Source organism: Talpa occidentalis, unplaced genomic scaffold (assembly GCF_014898055.3).
Source record: "Talpa occidentalis isolate TD23 unplaced genomic scaffold, MPIMG_talOcc4v2.1 talOcc4.6, whole genome shotgun sequence".
NCBI lineage: Eukaryota > Metazoa > Chordata > Mammalia > Eulipotyphla > Talpidae > Talpa > Talpa occidentalis.
The window spans coordinates 104,722,621-104,743,373 of record NW_023604972.1 but is presented as its reverse complement, the minus strand read 5'-3'; the positions used below and the strand labels follow the sequence as shown (position 1 = coordinate 104,743,373).

Below are 20,753 nucleotides of genomic sequence, written 5' to 3'. Positions count from 1 at the left end.
AACACAATTTCCAGTGTACTGCCTGCTTATATATTGATTAATTCTATTTGATACATTTTTGTTGAAGATTCTTGCTTCTGTTTGTGAGGTATATTGTTCTGTAATTTTCTTTCTTTACAAAAAATTGTGTCTGGTTTTGGTATCAAGGTTATTATGCTGGCTTCTTAAAACGAGCTGAGAAGTGTTTCCTCAGATCTGTCTCCTGGAATGCTGTGTTTTTCTTTCTTAACTTTTGGATAAAATTCATCAGTGATGCCCATGGGTCTGGCTTATCCTTTCATCTTTTTTCTTTCTGTGGTAACTTTTATAGTTTGAATGTAGTTTCCAAAAATAGATATAGGGCTATTCAGATTACCTGTTTTCAAATTTCGTTTAGTTTATTGGATAATTCAAGGAATGTCTATTTTATCTCAGTTATCAAGGTAGTGGTATAGCATATTTCTTGATATTCACTATTACACTTTTAGTGTTCATAGAATCTGATATTGATAACTTGACCTTTTTCTTTTTTTCCCCCCTGATTACTCTGGCAAGTGATTTGTCTATTTATCAGTAGAGATATGGTCTATTTTTTTTAAGAAACAGCTTTTGGAATAGCAAAATAGATAACAGCTGTTACATGTAGACAAAAGAATATAGATCTATCAAGGAAATAAGAAATAGCCTATGATTTATTGATTTTCCACATTCTTCTGTTTTCTGTTTCATTGATTTCCATTATTTTTATTATTTCTTTTTCACTTTGAATGGTTTGTCCTTTATTTCTCTTTCTGGAAAAAAAATTCACATCATTTGAGACCTTTTTTGCTTTCTACTTAAATACTTAATATTTATATTAAATATGTAAACTTTGCTCAATATAGTGCTTTACTGTGCTACACAAATTTTGATATGTTGTGTTTCCATTTTCATTTATTTAATGTTATTTTTAGGAAAATACCGGATGGTCTCACACATAGCAGGAATTGAGAAAACCTAAATAAGGGGCCAGGAAAAAGACTAATTGCCATAAAGTAAAAATCAAGGTCAACAAGCAACTATAGACCAGAGACATACTACAGTGGGGGGCGGGGGGAAGGAAAAGAGGGATTAGGGTCAGAAAAAGGGGGGTGGGAATTGTATGGGGAATATAACTAAAATGAAAATGCATACATTATGCAAAAATGAAAAATGATGTAAGAATTATATAAAATAAAATAATTTATTAAAAAATAAATGAACTTTACACTAGAAAAAATAGTTATTTTTAAATTTTTGTAATTTTTTTTTTTGATTCGTGGATTTTTTTGAAGTTTTTTCTTGTTTAATATTTGGGTATTACCTAATAGCTTTCTCCATTGATTTCTAGGCTAATTCCATCATACTTTTTGTGGTTTCAATTCATTTTAGTTCATTGAGATTTGTTTTGGCCCAGTGAATGTTTTATGTGTATTAACATGAAACTTGGTGAATGTTTCATGTGCATTAAAAATGTGCAAGTTACTGTTTCTTAGAATGTTGTATAAATATAAGTAGGTTGATTTGCTTCTTTTTCAGATTTTTTATACCCATTTTATGTACTTTTTCTATTGTTGCAAGGAAAGTATTGAAATCTCCGTTATAATTGTGGAATTTTTGTTTTCCATCCACTTGAATCAGTTAAAGCACTGTTATTAAATAATGCACATTTAGAACTGTTAAATCCTCTTGATGAACTGAGACTTGTCATTGTGACCTTTCCCTTTTTACCCCTTATATAGTCATGTTTTTCTGAAGTGTACTCTGATATAATATAGCTACTCTGTATTTAATTTTGATTACTGTTTCCATGTTATATTTTTCAATCCTTTCATTTTCTGTATCTTTATATTATAGCCACCATATAAGTAAGTTTGCTTTTTGAATGAAAGTACCTTTTAATTAGAATTTTTTGTAATTACCTGCATGGTTGTGTAACTTGACCATCTTGGTATTTGTTTTGTTTGTGCTACCTATGCTTCATATTGTTTTAAATTTTTTTCCTGCTTTATTTTGAATTAGAAAATTAATAGACTTAGCTGTATAGAATAGTTACAGATTTACAGAAAAAATGAGCATCTTATTAGTCAGTTTTCTAGACAATTATAACTAATAGGAGGTCTCTTTCTCTCCCTCTGCATGACTATCCATTTATCTATCTAGATTAGATAGATATTGAGAAAATTTGCTGTTGAAAATTGGCTCATGTACTTAGTGACTGAAAATTTGAAATCTGTAGGGAAGCATGCCAGCCTGGAAATTAAGGAAAGAGTTGATGTCACAGTATTGACTTGGAAAACCTAAGGACAGCAGGAGGGAAACTTTGGAAGGATTTCTGTGTTGCACTCTGAGGAGAATCCCTTCTACTCTGGGGAATCGTAGTCTTTGTTTTTAACGCTTTTGTCTAATTGCATGAGACTTGTACATATTATGGAGGATGATTTGCTTTGCATAAAGGCTTCTATTTAGATGTTAATCACATCTAAAAAATACCTTAATAGCAACATAACTGGGTATCATATTCTAGCCAAATTGACATGCAAAATTAACTATCACAAGTAGATAGTAGAATTTACATATATACCTAGTTCACTGAAGTTTCTCCTATTGGTAACATCTTGCATTAGTACAGTACATTTGTTATAATTGATGAATCAATATTGATAAATTATTGTTAAAGTCTGTCTTACATTAGGGTTCACTTTCTATGCTGTGTCATTATATAAGAGTTTTGGCATTTTTTTCTATTTCCTATTACAATTTGCTTATTAATTATACCTCTGTTTTATTTCTTTTTATGCCCAAGGGTTCACAATCTACAACTTCAATGAATCAAAATCTACCTGCAAGTAGTATTATACTACTTCACATATATTTAAGAACCTCCCAACAGTGTACTTTCTCTTTCTAGTCTTTGTGCTTTGTTACTATACATTTTATTCTTACATAAATTATAAACCTCACAGTAAGTTATTGTTTTTACTATAAATATTCTACTACTATTTGTCTTCTACTTTTTATTTTAAAATAATTACAGACTCACAGAAACTTGCAAAAAATAGTTCATATTGTTCTGCGAACACTTTACTTAGATATTCCTAATAGTGGCACCTTATGTGGTTATAGCATAATATCAAAACCAGAAAATTCACATTGATATGGTACTGTTAACTGTAGTCCTTAGATAGTTTTCATCAAGTTTTAGACAGTTTTCATCAAGTTTTATATCCAGTCTTGTTTGTGTGTGTGCACATTGATGTAGTTCTATACAAATTTGATCCCATATATTGACATGTATAACAAGGGCCATAATAAAAATATAGAAATGATCCACCACCATAAACAAAATCCCTGTAGACATACATATTCCCTGCTTCTCACCTCTATCATGTAATAATCTGTTTTCCATATCTACAGTTTTGTCATTTTGATGACACTGTTATGTCACCTTTTCAGATTTTCTTTCCACAACGAGCTTGATGCCCTTGAGAGCCATTCATGTTGTTGCATGAATCAATGGGTCATTTCTTTTTGTTGCTTATTCCATTGTGTGACTGTACCGGTACATTTAACCACTAACCCATTGAGAACGTTTGAGTTGTTTCTACTTTCTGTTAATATAAATAAATTTCCTCAGTGCATCCATGTATAGTTTTGTGTGATAAAAGTTTTAATATTTCTAGGTTAAACATCCAGAATGTTATTGTGTACCATTTTATAGTTCCACCAGGCATGTATAGTGATCTATCTTCTCTACATCCTATGCAGCATTTGTTTTTATCACTTTTTAAAAATTTTTCTCATTCTCCTGGGTATGTATCGCACTAATGATGTTGAACAGCTTTTCATGTGCTTATTTATCATCCATATCACCTCTTTGATGAACTACCTATTCCTATCTTTTCCCATTTTCTAAATGGATTGTTGGTTTTTTAGTATTGAGTTTTGAGAGTTCTTTTCATAGTCCAGATATAAGTCCTTTGGATGCCCTTTGTAATTATTTTCTCCCAGTCCACACCTTGACTTCATCTTTTTAAACAAGGCAAGTGATTTTAATTCTGAGCAAGTCCTATTTATTAATTTTTCTTTTATGGAATGTGATTTTCATATTCTATTTAAGAACGTTCATACTAAACCTAGTTATTTTCTTCTAAAAGTTTAATAGTTATATTTTATATTAAATTAATGATGCATTTGCAGTTAATTTTTATTTAAGGTAAGCGACTTAGGTCAGTGTTTGATTTTCTACCTGTTGATGTTCAGTTGCAAAAATATGTAAATCGCTTCTTCACCTTTAAAAAAATGTTCTACATGATTTTTGGTAGATTTCATTCTGGAGTCTTTGTTTTGTTCCACAAATATGTATCCATGTCTTTTTGATACCACACACTGAATTCTTACATTGAAAAGTGATTTCTTCTCACTTCATTCTCTTTTCAAAATTGTTTACAATTTTAGAGTAAATTTTCTTTAGCTACAGAAAAATCTCTGAGATTTTGAGAGTGGTTGTATTTAAAACTATAGATGAATGGAGTAAGAATTGACACTTACTCTATTGAGTCTTCCAATCCATCAGTATGATTTATCTCTCACTTACTTAGGTCTTTGATTTTCTTCATCAGCATTTTGTGATTTTCAGTATGTCTAATACATTTGTTACTAAATTTATGCTTAAATGTTAGTTGTTTTTTTTTTATAGCGGCATGTTTTTTATTTATTTGTTTGTTTGTTTGTTTATACATGCACTGGGTACAGTCAGAAGTGCGGGAGGGTGAGAGAATTCACCAGAGCCAGAGTGGGGAGCAGAGCAGGCAGAAGGACCGAAGTACACTGCTGAAGGGAGCAGCGGGCGGCAGGAGAGGTCTGCGCGCGCCATGTGGGACCCTCCTCCGGTGGCCGGGAACAGCCGGGGATCGAACCGGCGCTGCAGAGGCTGCGGGCAGCTTCGCAACCCAGTGCTCAACAGCTGCGCCACCGGGGAGGCCCTAAATGTTAGTTTTTAAAGAGTGGTTCTAAATGATGTGTTTTAATTTTAGCTGCTACATACTTACTGTTAGTTTATGAAAGTACAATCAGGTTTTCAGTGTTGCTATTATATCCTTTACTTTGCTGAAATCACTTAGTTCTAGGAGGTTTTTGTTGTACAGTCCTTGGGATTTTCTAAGTAGAAACCATGTCATTTGTACACTAAACTGTTTTATTTCTTCCTTTACAAGTCACATAACTTTTATTTCCTTTCTTGATTCTGCATGCTGGTTAGAACTTCCACTGGTGGGCTGGATAAGAAAAGTGAGAATAGACATTCTTTCCTTGTTTACTAGTGATAATAGTGACTGGTTTCACTTTCATTTTAACCCTTAATTTTTAGACATGAGAATCCTGACTTTGGGAGAAATAGAATGAAGTTATTAGCTACCAAGTTAGTATATACAGGTTTCTGGAGAATCTTGCCCTAGCCCTGTAAGGTATGGATAGTTAAATGGCTTTGTAACTGAGTTTTTGGAAGGCCATTTCAGCATTCTATAAAACTAGCTGCTTTTAGGTGGTGTGGACTATGATAAAATCAGTGAATTGTGTGACTGTGGATACATTGCTGCATTTATTTTGTTTGAAATGAGTTCCTCTATCAGAAGTAATGCTGCATAGGACACCATTATAGTAGTTAAGCAATTCTGTATGTCTGTGGTTAGTATGCCTATCACTAGTATAGTAGAAACATTACATGCAGGGATGGCAAATCTGAATCCAGAGAAAGTATTTATTTAGCGAAAAAAAAAAGTCCCTTTCCTCATGGAAGCAGTCCAGTGTCATCCTGCCAGCAATTAGTTAGCTGATCATTCAGGGGATTGGTGACGTTGACATATTGGGGTTTAAGTGTTGGTTTATGCAGAGGTGGAACACTCAGCAGTGGCTGTAGACAGGTTGACTTTAGAAGTGTTTAATGTTGAGCTCATTCATAGCCTCCATCCCTGCCACCATGGCCACTTTATTACTAAGCCCATTGTCATGGGGTAAAGAGTTGTTGTGCACAGAAGAGTTCATCCTATCAACTTGATTATAAAATCCTCTGTTGCAGTCACTTTCTAATGAGCAGTCATTTGATTCACAGATGCCTTCCCATCTTTGCCCATTCCGAGACTTCAGAGATGCCTGTCCTCTTATCTCTTATCCAAATTTGTCACCAATTTTCTTTTCTTTTCTTTTTTTTTTTTTGTCACCAATTTTCTAATCATGTTCCTTGCAAGTACCTGACCATCTAGTCAAACCACCCATGAATCATTGTATAATCACAGGTCTGGCCACATTTCTTTCTAAGAAAACTGACCAGCCAGGTGCACTGCTTTAAGTTCTGCCTACTGGGAAGATTTCCCTTCACTGTTGTCCTTCAGGGATATCCCAGAAAGGAACTCTAATGCTACAGCTTTTCACTTTTGGGTGGTGCCTGGATATCATGCAGAACCTTTTGTAAATCAGAATCAATTCTTCCCTTCCTTTTTTTCAAGTGTTTATGGGAACTTGTCATGAGACTTTAGGTGTATACTGATAGGTAAAGGCAGTATGGCATGAATGAAGACCATAGTTGGTCCACTTACTACAAGTAACTTTTGCATTCATTGCTTACTTATTCCTGATATACTACTGATGTACCACTTCTATTTTAGGATGGAATACTGTTGTGTGCATCTAACTTTATTACTTGGTGGGTCACTTAACACTGAGTTCATCATGGGTAGCTCAGGTGACATAATAACTTGTCAGTCCATGGTTAAGCATTTAGTCTTCTCTGACGCCCAGGAACAGACCAAAAGTTGTTTCTCAAAAGGAGAGTAAGTTATCTGCAATGGATGTCAGGACTTGCTCCAAAATTCCAAGGTCTTGTGCTGTGATTCTTCTGTTGGGGCATAGCAACAATTCCAAACAGCATTTCCATCTGCCACTGATACCATTAGATCTGATGGGCCATATGGTCCAGGAGGCAGAGCAGCTTGCACAGCAGCCTGGATCTATTGCATAGCCTCCTTACACTTGGTACGATACTCAACACTCGCAGCTTTTTGGGTAGCTTGCTCAGTAGGTCAGGGTAATACACCTACAGGAAGAATATGTTACATCCAATCTAAAGAAGTCCACTAAACGTTTTGCCTATTTTGATTGTAGAGAGACCAATTGTCACCTTAGAAGGGACATCTCAGTGTGTCTTACATAAATAGATCTCCAGAAATTGCACTGAGGTAGAAGGCTCCTGAATTTTTTTATCAGATTAATTTCCTACTCTCTCATATCTTACCAGTAAGTCATGAGTAATTGTTACTTTTTACTAACTAGTTCTAATTAGTGTAATGTCATTGATGTAAAGAACCAGAGTGATACCTTGTTGAAAAAGGTGATCAGGATCCCTGTGGACTAATTTATGATATTGGACTGGAAAGTAGATATATCTCTGAGGTAGGATTGTGAAAGTATATTGTTGGGCTTGCCAGCTGAAAGCAAAATGCTTCTGGTGGGTTTTATTGACATTGATGGAGAAAAAGGCACTTGCCAGATCAGTGTCAGCGTACCAGGTGCCAGGGGATGTTTTAATTTGTTTTAGCAATGAAAACACATCTGGTACAGCAGCTGTATTTGAAGTCACCACCTTATTAAGTTTAATGATAATCCACTGTAGCAATCTTCTTGCATTGCTGTTCATCCAATTGCAAAATGAGAGTAGGTTCTCTTTTAGCGCACATATAGAAACTTCTGTTCAGGTCATTTATGCTGTGCTTGAGCTCTCTATTGTCAGATCACACCATGGGCTCTCACTGCACTTTTTTGCTGGGAAGTCAGTCAAAGTGGAAACCCCAGAACCAATTCAGAAATTCTTCCTTAATATTCTAGTCTTCTAGAACCACGCTTGATATCAAAGTCTGTATTAGTCAAGGTTCTCCACAGGAATTGGCTTCTGCCATTATGCAAGCTGAGAAGTGCCAAGATGTATTGTTGGTAAGCTAGACAACCAGAAGAGTTGATAGTATAATTCCACTCTGACTCTAAAGGCCTGGAATCAGAAGAGGCAATGGTATAAGTTCTAGTCCAAGTTTGACCCTAAAGACAGATGACTGATATCCCAGCATGAACACAGACAGAAAGTGGGAAATATGTCTTAGACTTTTTATTCTATTTAGGCCTTCAGTAGAGCAGATAAGGTTCACTAATTTGAAGGTAGGGGACAGTCTGCTTTACCTAGGCTACAGATTTAGATGTTAATCTTAACCAGAGATAGCATTATAGACACATTCAAATATTGTTTAGTCAAATTTCTGGCCACCTCATGGCCCCATCCGGTTGACACATAATAATTCATCATCACACTATTCATTTGTCTATGGACACTTTGGCTGCTTTCACTTTTTGGCTATTTTGAATAATGCTGCTATGAACTTAGGTATACAAATATGTGCATCTCAGTTTTAAATTCTTCTGTATTTTAAATGGTATTTTTATCTAGCTACTGCATATGCTTAGGTAAAGTTTAGAATTCCTGTTGCTGAGTCACAAAAATAAACAGATGAGAGCATGTCAGAGGTGTGTTTTAGAAAAAACAGTTGTGTTGTATCTGCTCCATATTTAGGTTTTATGGATTCAGTTGTACTGTATTTTGCAGATGATTGAAGGAATTTTCAATGGAAATGTTGTATTATACTTGATTTTTGCCTAATCCACTGTCTTTGGAATCCAGTATTGCTTTCCTTTCACAAAGCAAAGAAATAATTTTTGACAATTCTATGTCTTCTCAATGCAAATGAAATAAAAACTATCTCTGGTGTTCTTACTAATAGAGGAGAAGATAGAGGAATGCCTATTTAGTTCATTTTATTCAAAGGAACATTTTGAGCAAAGGAAAAGCATTTGTATTAGTATCTGCTTGTACTTTAGAAGGCTATGGAGAAAGAGGGCAGAATATTTTAGAGTCGATATGACACTTAGAATGAGTATGTGATTTTGAAAGAGCGCTGAGTTAGGTATTGGTAAATATGTTTATTTTATAAATTCTACTTTACTATTGAGGTATACAATTTTGGATAAATCTTCCTACTCCTGTGAACTCATTTTCTTGTCTGAAAGACAGTGAAGCTTATAATATGCATTACTATTTCATAGGGTTATGATGACCAAATGGAGTAAAGTATGTGAAATCTTTAAAATGATTTGAAGTTGTTAGGTAGCGTTTTGTGATTTAAACAGAAAGAAAAATGGCTATTAGACATAATACATTTGCTTATTTATTGGATGGTTTCTGTGCATCTGATTAATAAAAGTTTTCTAAGTTTTGAGGTGAAGGGATCATATTTTGCCTCAGTGCCTCAATTCTTTGGAAAGAAAGAAGTATGCTGCTTCTAAGCACTCAAAGCCAATTTTTGATATGAAATACTCCTATTTTACTGTTTTGCAGACTTATATGGTGTTCACAAGTTTACTAATAAATGAAAATTTTTCAGCATATATACCCATTTTAGTCCAGATGGGTATTATGTGACATTTCTGTTTTACTAAAGAATTTGCCAAAATTTTTATGTTTGCATATTGAAGAGGGTATATTTTTGTGAGATGAGGTTTATTTGATACAACATTGAAGATTACTAAAGAATTTTTTGTTGATTTATTGTTCTCTTAAGAGACTAGAGAGGAGGTAAACAAGCTATTTTTTCTCTGGCATGTTTTGATGGTCCATACAGATGGATTTGTTAAATCTCTATGAATGAGAGACAGAAATAAAGTGTTACTCTTGAGATATTTCTTTAGTAGAAAAAAGGACTGATTTTCTTTACTATACAGAGGACTTTTACTTTCTAGGAATTTGAGTTTCTTTTCAGGAACTTCAGTTAGAATGAAAAACCTCAAAACCTATTTTTTTCTTTGCTCAACAATAATGATTTCGTATCTTTTTAGAGCCAAACAAATTTGAAACTTTTCATTTTTTATCTTTTCATTTTTTTGAGTTTTGAGATGACTTTGATATAGTAAGAACTTTTGCCTCACCCTATAATTAGTTTAATGGATGTCATTAATTACTTGTTGACAAACTGATTCTAGGACTAAGGCAAGGAAAATAAATACAAATGAGCCTGGGGCATCTTGTAGTAACAGAAACTAAGGAAATGCTCAAAAAAATAAATTGATGAGAGCATGTAAAAGAAAAACAGGAGCCAGTTAAAATGGCCAGCCCTGGAATAATTTGAGAAACAAAATAAATAATGTATTGGATTTTAACCCATAGTGTACAGTAAATATCCATGAGTCCTTTCTAGTATAAATAAGTGACTGAATAAGTGCATAAATGGAGGGAGACAACTCTTCCACACAGAAACATTGCATATATATTTAAGTGGGGTTACACTTAGTCACTTCCAAGGAATAGATTATGGAAAGGGAAAATCAGTAATTTCATAGTAGGGAAGTCTGCAAAGGCTACCTTAAACAACCGATAAAGGTTACCATCAACAGTGATGTCCCGTGGATATCATGTTCCTCTTGAAATAATGAGGATGAGAAGGGCAGTTCACTTCTGTGGTTTTCTTTCTACAAACTTGTAACTCTAGTCTAATCTTAAGGGAAAACATCAGACAAACATAAATTGAGGATCATTCTACAAAATACCTTACTAATATACCTCGAAGTAGTTTAAGATCATGGAAAAAAAAACAAAGACTAAAAGCTGTCACAGACCAAGAGAGACTGGGAAGACATGATGACTACATGCAATGGGATATATTGTGGATGCAACCTGGAACAGAAAATGGATATTAATGGAGAAACTGATGAATAATATGGGGCTTGGTTAATAATAATGTAACCAGTGTTGGTTTCTGTATTCTGCAAATACCATGGTAATTGATAGTATGTATGGAGGAAACAGGGTAAAGTATATACAGACGCTATTTGTACTATCTTTCAACTTTTCTGTAAATCTAAAATGAATCCAAAATAAAATGTTTATTTAAAAAATCTTAATGACTTTTTTTTTTTTTTACTCCATGGGATCAAGTGATGTGAAGAACATAAAAGCTTTGTGTCAACCAGTTTTGTCCACTGAGCAGGTTTTATTTTAATATTGTTATTTCCCCCCAACAATGTAATATTTTCAGTACTATCGAAGGACATTAATAAGTTACAAATAAGTTCTTATATATTTTGAAGGGAAGAAGTTAATAATTTATGTAGTATTACATAGGATCTGAGTTGTTACTGTTGTAAGTACTTTCAAAATCCTGATTTCTTAAATTATATTGATATTGTACTTCATCATAATATAGTATTTTGGGAACTTAAAAATTTAATAGTATTACTAGCTAAGGCACCAAATAAAAATTAATAGAAAATATTTATGATAAAATCTCTGTTATTGTGAAAATGTTTACAAGCAAATTTTGTATCATTTTTTTTTCTAGATTTATTATCCAGGATAGATTTGGATGAACTAATGAAAAAAGATGAACCACCTCTTGATTTTCCTGATACCCTGGAAGGATTTGAATATGCTTTTAATGAAAGTAAGTGGTGCGTACTATCTCCAGGATTTACTGGATAATGCTAATGCATCATAGGGGAGAAATTATTTGCTACCTTTATTTCCAGTTAGAATGCTGAAAAATAATGACTTATCCTTTCCTAGTAAAATTCTTTAGTCAAGTAATATGCCCTTTCATGTACATTCCCTGTATTTACCACCTTTGTACATAGTTATACCTTTGCACATGTGTGTGCCTTTCATATATAGACATCTAGAACACACTTGTATAAAAACCTACTATTTATTTTTTAAATATCCTTGATATTGTCTTGCATAAACATAGACTAACATAACAGCAAAGGTGCTTGCATTTCGAGGAAAGGATGTCACTTTTAAGGATCTTACTTTTAGCATAATACATTTCACCTTTGAATTGGTGAAGGAAATTCTATGGGGACTACACCCGAGGTGGGGGGGATAAGTAAAAAAAAATACAAAACAACGTTTAAAAATGAGCAATGATGTAAAATATATATAATTTTAAAAAATACAGTTCACCTTTGAATTCAGGATTAATTAATATATTTTGAAGGAGGAGGATTTGAAAACAGGAAACTGGGTCTTAATATTAAACTTCTAAAAGAGCAATGTTAACTTGGTATATTTAGCAACATCTTTTTCAGGTTTATAATGACATAAACTCTTAGGAAATCTTTGAAATGAAACTTTCATTATCTCATTTAAGAAGCTTCTAAATTTTTCTAAAGAATTTTAGAATTCTTAGTTGGCTAAAAGAAGAATTCAGATATAAAATTTGTGGTAGCCAAAAAAAAAAAAAAAAAAACTCACACACAAATGGTAACAAAATGGAAGAGATTTTTTAACCCACATTAAATCTATACTTTGTTCTTTCAAATCACTGTGCCATTTCAAATACTCCTTATATTTGAAATTCCCATTTAATCATTTTCCAGTTGTTATAATTATATAGGTCCAGCTCAGATGTCCGTGGCTTAGAAGATGATGTGTATAAAGACTTCTTGTTTTTCACCCATACCTATCCTCCCTGTGTGCTGGTGCAGTATTATGAGGAAGCACACTTTTGTATCACAAAAATATTAAAGCAGGTAGGTGGGTAGGCAGGCAGGCATGCATGCATGCATGCAGACAGACAGACAGACAGACAGATAGATAGGTAGATAGATAGATAGATAGGAAGGAAGGACTCAGTGGCAGATCATCTGAGTTTGAATCTTGTCTTCCATGGTACATGATATTTATGGAACTCTAAGGACATGCTGGAAATTATCTTAAATCCTTCGAAGTCATTAATTCATTTAGGTCAGTAATGATCTATTTTGGGTCTTAGATTCCACCACAAATACGTTGAACTGTTTGGATACTATTCCTAATATTGGTATATATATGAAACTGCAACTATTTTAGGGGACCCTCTATTCAAGTGCCCTATGTCAGATCATTGACAGTCATTGGAGAAATTTTTTAAACCTTTGAGAAATGCTTAATTTTCAAATGTATCTGTAATATAATTGACACAGGTATTTTTTTCTGGACAAGAAATGATTACTTTATTTGCCCCTTTACTTATTTTCATTTTTAACGCTAGCGGTGATAGCTGTTTTGATGGGGCTTATTTTTTATAGAGTCAAAATCTTTATCAGTTCATGAGAATTCTTCTGTCTAAGCTGAGAAGAAAATTTTTTATAAAGCAGCTCTTTCTTGAGATGTAGATGCAAGTGGTCTGTTAAACTCACTTGCTAGCTAAGTTTTTAACTTATAGAAAATGCATTTTAAACTTCAGCTTCCGCAATGCCCTGTACCTTTAAGGTTGCTCTTAATCAAAATCATAGGTTTGCAAATGCCCCCAATCTACTTCTGTTGGTATTTAAAATGGAATTTCTCTCTGCTAAAAAGAGAACCACATATATATATCTTATGATTTGTGTGGCAACATCTAATTACAAAAAAGTGTTATTGTTTTCCAGTATAATGCCCTACGTTGAGAGTATGAAAGAATTTAACAAGTAAAGATTAACCCTTATTTTATACATTGTAAGTATCCATTTATGTATGGTAAAATTGATTCATAAAAATAGTGAAGTCATTTTACTTGAAGTAGTGTATTTCCTGAGTTCATTATCAGTGTCATAACTTTAAAGTCTTTATCCACTCCTGCATATCGTCATTTACATGTAGCTTGCTTATATCCTTCTTCTGCCTTTAAATCCTTATTCAAAGGCCAAGATCCAGAAATTCAGTCCTCCTATTTGATCCCAACAGATAATCTTGTGTCTGTTAATTTGGGTTAAATGTTGTTTCACCTTTCTGTCATTTTTCATTATTTTCTTTATATCGTGGGTGGTAAAGGTTTTGGTGTTAAAACAAATGACCCCTAGTCTGTTTCTCTCCTCATCATAAGGGGAATACTCCCGAGGAAAGAAAGAAGACACATGGCTTGATTATTTCTCCTTGTAAACATGCTGATAATTTAATCTGTTAGTGAATACAGACTGTATTTGCTATGAAGTGAGTCTTCTTCCATGGGATACTTTGAATAGAATGACTGGTTTGGCATTACTTATGGTACACTTAAAATCTGTGGATAGGTGAGGCATGCTTTTCTGAAGAATATCACACAAGCAATATTACTCTCTGGCTCATAAAAGGGTATTTCTAAATCAAAAGTTTCACCAAATGTGTGAGGTTCCTATATGCCTGTACCTCACTTGATACCTCACCGTCTCTGGACTAAAGGTTGCTATTCAGTGAGAAGGAAGGATAAGAGAAGAAATGTCCTGCTTTGCCTATATCTCTTGATTGCTTATACCACAGAACTCATTAGTAAAGTTATTCCTTATCAGTAAAATGTCTGAAGTGAGTGAGTCTAACTTGAGAGTCTGAACCTGTGTTGGCGATCTCTTTCTGTTATCCATTTGAAATCTTACCTGTACTTCAGGGCCTAGTTAACAAATTTCACTAAAATCTTCTGATACTATTCTAGCCTATAGGGATCCTCATGTTTTCAAAGTCATTTTGAACTCTATTTTCTACATGAATTGCCTATACCAGTTTTTAGGTTGTTGACTTCATTCTCGTTTCACTTCCTGAAAAGGTGCTTGACTACTATTCATGCTTTTACTCCAGGGGTAGCCTCTAAGTTTAAGAGGTGGAACCATGTTCATGACTGCAGCTAGCAAAGACCTTTTTATGTTGTAGGCTTTCAAATATAATTAATTTACTTTAGAATAGAGAAATGAAAGTTGAAAAGCATTACATTTGAGAACTTGGTGCCCTTTTTTTATGCTACTTACATGTTTGCATCATGTTGATATTTAAAAAAAATTAATGGTAGAAAAACTGTTCTGAGAAAGTTGTTTTAAAATTTTATCAGATATTATTTATTGTACTTTAACATTATTATAAATGGACACTAAATCATAGCAATATTGTTTGTTTATTTTCTAGAGGGGCAGTTAAGACACATAAAAACTGGGGAACCATTTGTTTTTAACTACCGGGAAGACTTGCACAGATGGAACCAGAAAAGATACGAAGCTCTAGGAGAGGTATGGCCAAAGATACTCCTTTAAACTCCGCCCTCCCCCCCATTTTAAATAGAATAAATGTTTTGAAGCTGAAACTGTTCATGCATTCTTTCTACAAAAGGTGATTTAAAAAAGGTTTATGCAGTTTTTGTTTGGTTATTTTTAATGGTTATATTAGAAACATAATTCTGTGTAAAAGTTTTTTATACAAATACATCTTTCCCACAACATTAATATTTTACATTGAGTCTTTGTATCGGAAAACCAATTCATACCAATTTTTTTATTTTTATTTTTATTTATTTTTTTTTAAGATTTATTTATTTATTTATTTATACAAGCACTGGGTACAGTCAGAAGCACGGGAGGATGAGAGAATTCACCAGAGCCAGAGGGGAGAGCAGAAGGCAGAATGACGAAGTACACTGCTGAGGGGAGCAGTGGGCAGCAGGAGAGGTCTGCATGCCATGTGGGACCCTCGCCGTTGGCCGGGGATCGAACAGCTTCGCAGCCCAGCGCTCAACCGCTGCGCCACCGGGGAGGCCCAATTTTTTTATTTTTTAAATGTTTTGAGAGGTTAAGTTCTCTGCTCTGTCAAGAAGAGTATTTTGAGGTGCTTATCCAAAAACAAAGAAAATAGAATTTAAGGTATCTTACCTATGTGAGGAGATAAATGTGTTAATTATCTTGATTTTGTAATCATTCTACAGTGGATATGTGTATCAAATCATCGTACTGTGCACTTTAAATATATACATTTGTCAATGATTCTTCAGTAAAATTAAAAAAAAAGGGTTTCTATAAAGAAGATTAGTATTTGGCTAATGGATTAGATCTAACCTACTTACCTTTGACTTGGTAAGGGTTAAGGTCTTGTGAACATTCAGTATCTCACATGGTACCACTGGCAGATATCTCTGAAAGTGTCATTTTGATTTAGGGGAATGTTTTGTTTGCTAAAGCTAAAAATTTTACTCATTTTGTGTCATAGTAAGTATTTTTAATAAAATAGATATGGACAAATTTCATTAGTGTGACAATTTGATAACTTCCTTAAGGAAAAGTTGGGAATTCTGTATTTCTTTTTGATTCTTTGATAAAGTAGTCAAAGTGAATTACTTGGTTAAGCTCTAGCATCAAAATATATGTGAAACTTAGTTTATGTTTTCTGGAGACTATTCTCCTTGGATCTGTTACATTTATGCAGGTTTCTAAGCAAAGACATTGGCACCTGCTTTTATTTATTTATTTATTTATTTATTTGTTTGTTTGTTTGTTTGTTTATGCATACAAGAACTGGGGTACAGGTCAAAGGTGTGGGGGGTGAGAGGAGTCACCAGGGACAGAGTGGGGAACAGAACAGGCAGATTGACTGGAATGAACTGCTAAGGGGTGCAGCGGGCGACTCAGGAGAGGTCTGCTGCGCCATGTATGGGTAGCTTCCTGGCCGGGGATTGAACTCATGCTGCAGTGGCTGTGGACAGCTTCATAGGTTGCGTCTTAACCCCTTGCACTACCAGGGAGGCCTTGCTTTAGACTTTCTTTTTTAGGATATTTGTACAGGAAACAGTCTTGGAATATAGGTTGCATCTTCCTCCAAAGCTGAGGGCATATCGTTTACTGTCCAAGGTTGTTAGCAACCTCCTTATAAGACTGAATTTAGTAAGTTTGAGGTTTTGCATCTTGATGCAGTCCTACTGTGTTTTATCCTCAGCCTCTTCTCATTGCCTTTTTGGAATTTGAGGGGTAAGAGAAACAGATGAAAACATGACACTCATGCTGCATGCTGTATTCTGTAACTTTGTCTTTGACTCAGGAAAGTAGTGTCTTCTGGACATGTAACTATAGGAGACTAACTTGTTAGCTTCCAATCAGGCTAACATTTTAGGCCCTTCACACTGACATTGGTAGGCCCTTGACATTGTTCTCCAGCTTTTATAGCTTAACTATATTTAATATCCTAAATAATTTCTGCTGCACATAAAAAAGAAATGCCCATTTCCACTTGAATTAATTGTATGCTTTAAAATGTTAATATTTTGTTCATTACTATTTGGCAATTGGGAAGGAATGTGGTTATTTACCTTTTTTATAAATGGGGCTTACATTTTACTCTTTTCCATAAGACATATATACTTGTTTACTTGAATAGATGTTACTCTCCTAACTCAGCAAATTTAAGCTCTTGTATAACTTGACAGTTCTTCAACAACAAATGAGCCTTTGAATTTAAATTATGAAAATAATTTACTAATTTTTGCTACCAATAAGACCTCTAGTTCTGTTGAGTTAGAACCTATGAAAAGTACCTTACTATATTCTGGACAATAAAAACACTGAAAACCTTCCTCCTCATCAATGGACAGGTTGGAATTCAGAAGTTAGTGTAAATTTGAGTTTATTGCTGGGGAGCCTATATTAACAAACAACTTTGATATCCTTAAGATTGAAGTTTAAAGAAAACATATTTATTTCAGCTGGCAAACTAGACTGAGATTCCTCCTGTTTCTTTAGTGTTTTCCAACTGAATATTGAGTTTTGTCTTTAGCTGAGAGCTACTATATATGTTTCACAAGTGCCAATTTAGTTTATTTTTGACTTAAGGAAATTATTATAGCAGTCATTCAGCAGAAATTGTTTCTAAGACTTGCGCCTGAAAGCTCTATCATTTCTATATAAATGAAAACTTTTTGTGTAAATAAAATAAACTGAGATGTCAGTTTGTTTTTGGAATGCAGTGCCATAACTGCACAAAAGAATACTCTTTACATTTACACATTTATATTTTATAGTTAAACAAATTTATATGAATTTTTTGCTAATTTGTATGAAAGTGTGCTAACAAACCTGCAGTTTGATAAAATCATATAATCTTTACTAAGGTAGATAAATTCTCCAAATTGAGAAGGATCTTGTCAGTTTTAGGAAATGGGAGAGTTGTTTGAAAGAGTAATTTTTGAAATAGAAATACTTAGTGTGTGTGTATATTAGAATTTAATTCTAGGGAATAATGTTTCTGGTTGGCTCAATCAGAAAGACTAGAAAGAGTATCAAGTTGAGTAATAAATAGGATGGCAGAAACTCAGCATACAACTTGTGAAATTTTCTTAATAATCTCATGTCAATACTGAATTACTACTAAATGAAGAATTTGTGATCCAGTAGAAATTATAGTGAAAGAGAAATTTGACTTTCTTTTCTAATTTGGGTCTTTACATTTACTTTGATATTTATCTGGATTACCTCATTAAGAATTAATAAATAAATTATCAATGCACATAAAATAGCAATAAATATTTAGTCTTGTCTCTTTATTCATGAATACTATTGCATTTACAAAAACAACTAGGACATAACTTTTTGCTGCTGAATCTAAAGTAGTAATATATCTTGTTAAACAGTAAGAAATTCCTGAAATCTTTATATTTTTATGACTGAAATTTATTAAATAATGGAAGATCATGTTGTCTTACAGGGATTTTTCTTTTCTTTTTTTTTAAGATTTATTTATTTTTATACCAGAGCTGGAGTACAGGCCAGAGGTGTGGGAGGGTGAGAGGATTCACCAGAGACAGAGCTGGGAGCAGAACAGGCAGACGACTGAAATACACTGCTGAAGGGAGCAGTGGTTGAGATAGGAGAGGTCTGCTGCGCCATATGGAAATCTCCCTGGCCCGCTGGGAATCGAACCCACGCTGCAGAGGATGCAGGCAGCTTTACAGAGCTTTGCTCAACCTGATCCGCCACTGGGGAGGCCCTTACAGGGATTTTTCAATGACCACATTCAAATATTTGAAACTAAGAACAACTGAAGGAAGGGATGGTTACACAAGTTATCACTTTGATATTAATATGCTTGAATATAATGTGATGGATTGTGTATAATTAAAACTTTCAAATAACATGAAATACATGCATGTTATATTATATCAGAAAAAAGGAGCAACCATCAAGAGATCTGTGTCCCAGTTCTGATTCAGTCACTGTCTGTATCTTTAGAAAGATAGTTTCTGAACTTTCTCTGTAAATGGGGATAAAATTATTCACATTATGGTGAGGAATAAGTAAGATGTACACATGTGATAACATTTTATTTTCTTTAAAATGTCATGAAGATGTTAGGGACATAGAATGAGAATACAACTACACCGTTGTAGAAGATTTCTAACTTTATTATTACTATTATGAAGATTTTCTTGTTTTTCTCTATTACTGGCATCTGATTTATCTTTCTTAGTAGACCGATGAAAAAATGACCACTGATCAGTGTTGTTTAGCAGGTTCTTTTGACTCACAGCCTTCTATAGTATCCAGTCTTACAAGTGGGATACTTAATTTAGGATAGCATTAGTAATTAGGCATCTTAGAATTGAAGAAGTAGTTAGAGATTAGAGAACCAGAGAGGAGTTGATATTGCAGTTTTGAGTCTAAAGACATTCTGCAGGCAGAATTCCTCTTGCTTGGGAGATGGTCAACTGAATTTATTCTCTCAAGCTGTTCAACTCATTGGATGGTTCTTACAGCATTATGGAGGGAATCTGCTTAAGTCAGAGTCTACAGATTTTAGTATAAATTTCATTCTAAGATACTCTCATGGGAACACACAGAATAATGTTTGACACATATCTGAGCACCATGGCCCAGACAAATGACATACACATTAACCATCATAGATAGTGATTATACCTACATATAATTTATTCTGAATATGCTATGAGTCTTTACAACTTTACTCAGTGTTGGAGTAGAATCATGCCCTGTGGGGATTCAAGCCTACCATGTGATGTCTACTTCTTTATTCTTACCAGAAGTCCACTTTTCCCTTCATTTATCCTGGTTAATATCTTTCCACCCACAGAAAAATATGTATTTGTACATAGGACACTATGGCATGGGAGGTATAAATAGCTATATTTTGTTCATTAATGTCAGGAGCCTTTCTAAACTTTTAGTCATAAGCTTTGCAGGTATTAGTGATCAATCAGCCAGGTATTGTATATCTCATGATTTGATGATTTAGAAGGGAAAAATCCCTGGAAATTCCTTTGCAACTGATATCCTTTGTAGTAGAAGTGACCTGAAAAGTAAGAATCAAAAGCTATATTACTTGTGTAATATACATATAATTTTGTATCTCATCAAATGCTTTCTCTGCCTCTTTAGATAAAATCATGATTTTTATCTTTCCTTTTGTTGATATGGTGTCACAGTGATCAGTTTGCCAATGTTGAACCATCCTTGTATCCCAGAATAAATTCCACTTGGTTATGATATATGATTCTTTTTTTGTATGGTTAAATTTGATTTAATTTTATTGAGAATTTTTGCATCTATGTTCATCAGGGATGTTGGAATGTGGTTTTCTGGTTTGTGGTTGTTGTTTTTTGATGTTCATGTCTGCTTTTGGTATCAGAATAATATTGCCCTCATAAAATATCTTTGGAAGCAGCTCCATTTCAATTGTTTTTGAGTTTTGAGAAGAATAGGTAGTAATTCATATTTGAAGGTTTAGTAGAACTCCCTAGTGAAACCATCTGATCCTGGGCTGCTACTTTTTGGGTGTGGGGAAGGGACGCTTCTGATTACTGTTTCAATTTCCTTGCTTATAAAAGGTGTTTGTAGCTATGTGTTAGCACTGTAGGAGAGGGTCCTGAAGGGACCCAGCTGCTGGTGGGGATATGCTGGGATTGGGGATGAAC

At 33.9% G+C, this 20,753-nt stretch overlaps 1 protein-coding gene across 7 annotated transcripts in view; it reads left to right on the top strand.

The window, feature by feature from the left end:
- Positions 1-20,753, top strand: part of FAM172A (family with sequence similarity 172 member A) — a 433,278-nt gene that overhangs the window by 31,684 nt on the left and 380,841 nt on the right. For all 7 annotated transcript variants that reach the window (XM_054688529.1, XM_054688531.1, XM_054688526.1 and 4 more), the window contains 2 exons: positions 11,427-11,528; positions 14,975-15,075. In XM_054688529.1, the coding sequence (XP_054544504.1) occupies positions 11,427-11,528; positions 14,975-15,075 (203 nt within the window). The remainder of the gene's footprint in view (positions 1-11,426; positions 11,529-14,974; positions 15,076-20,753) is intronic.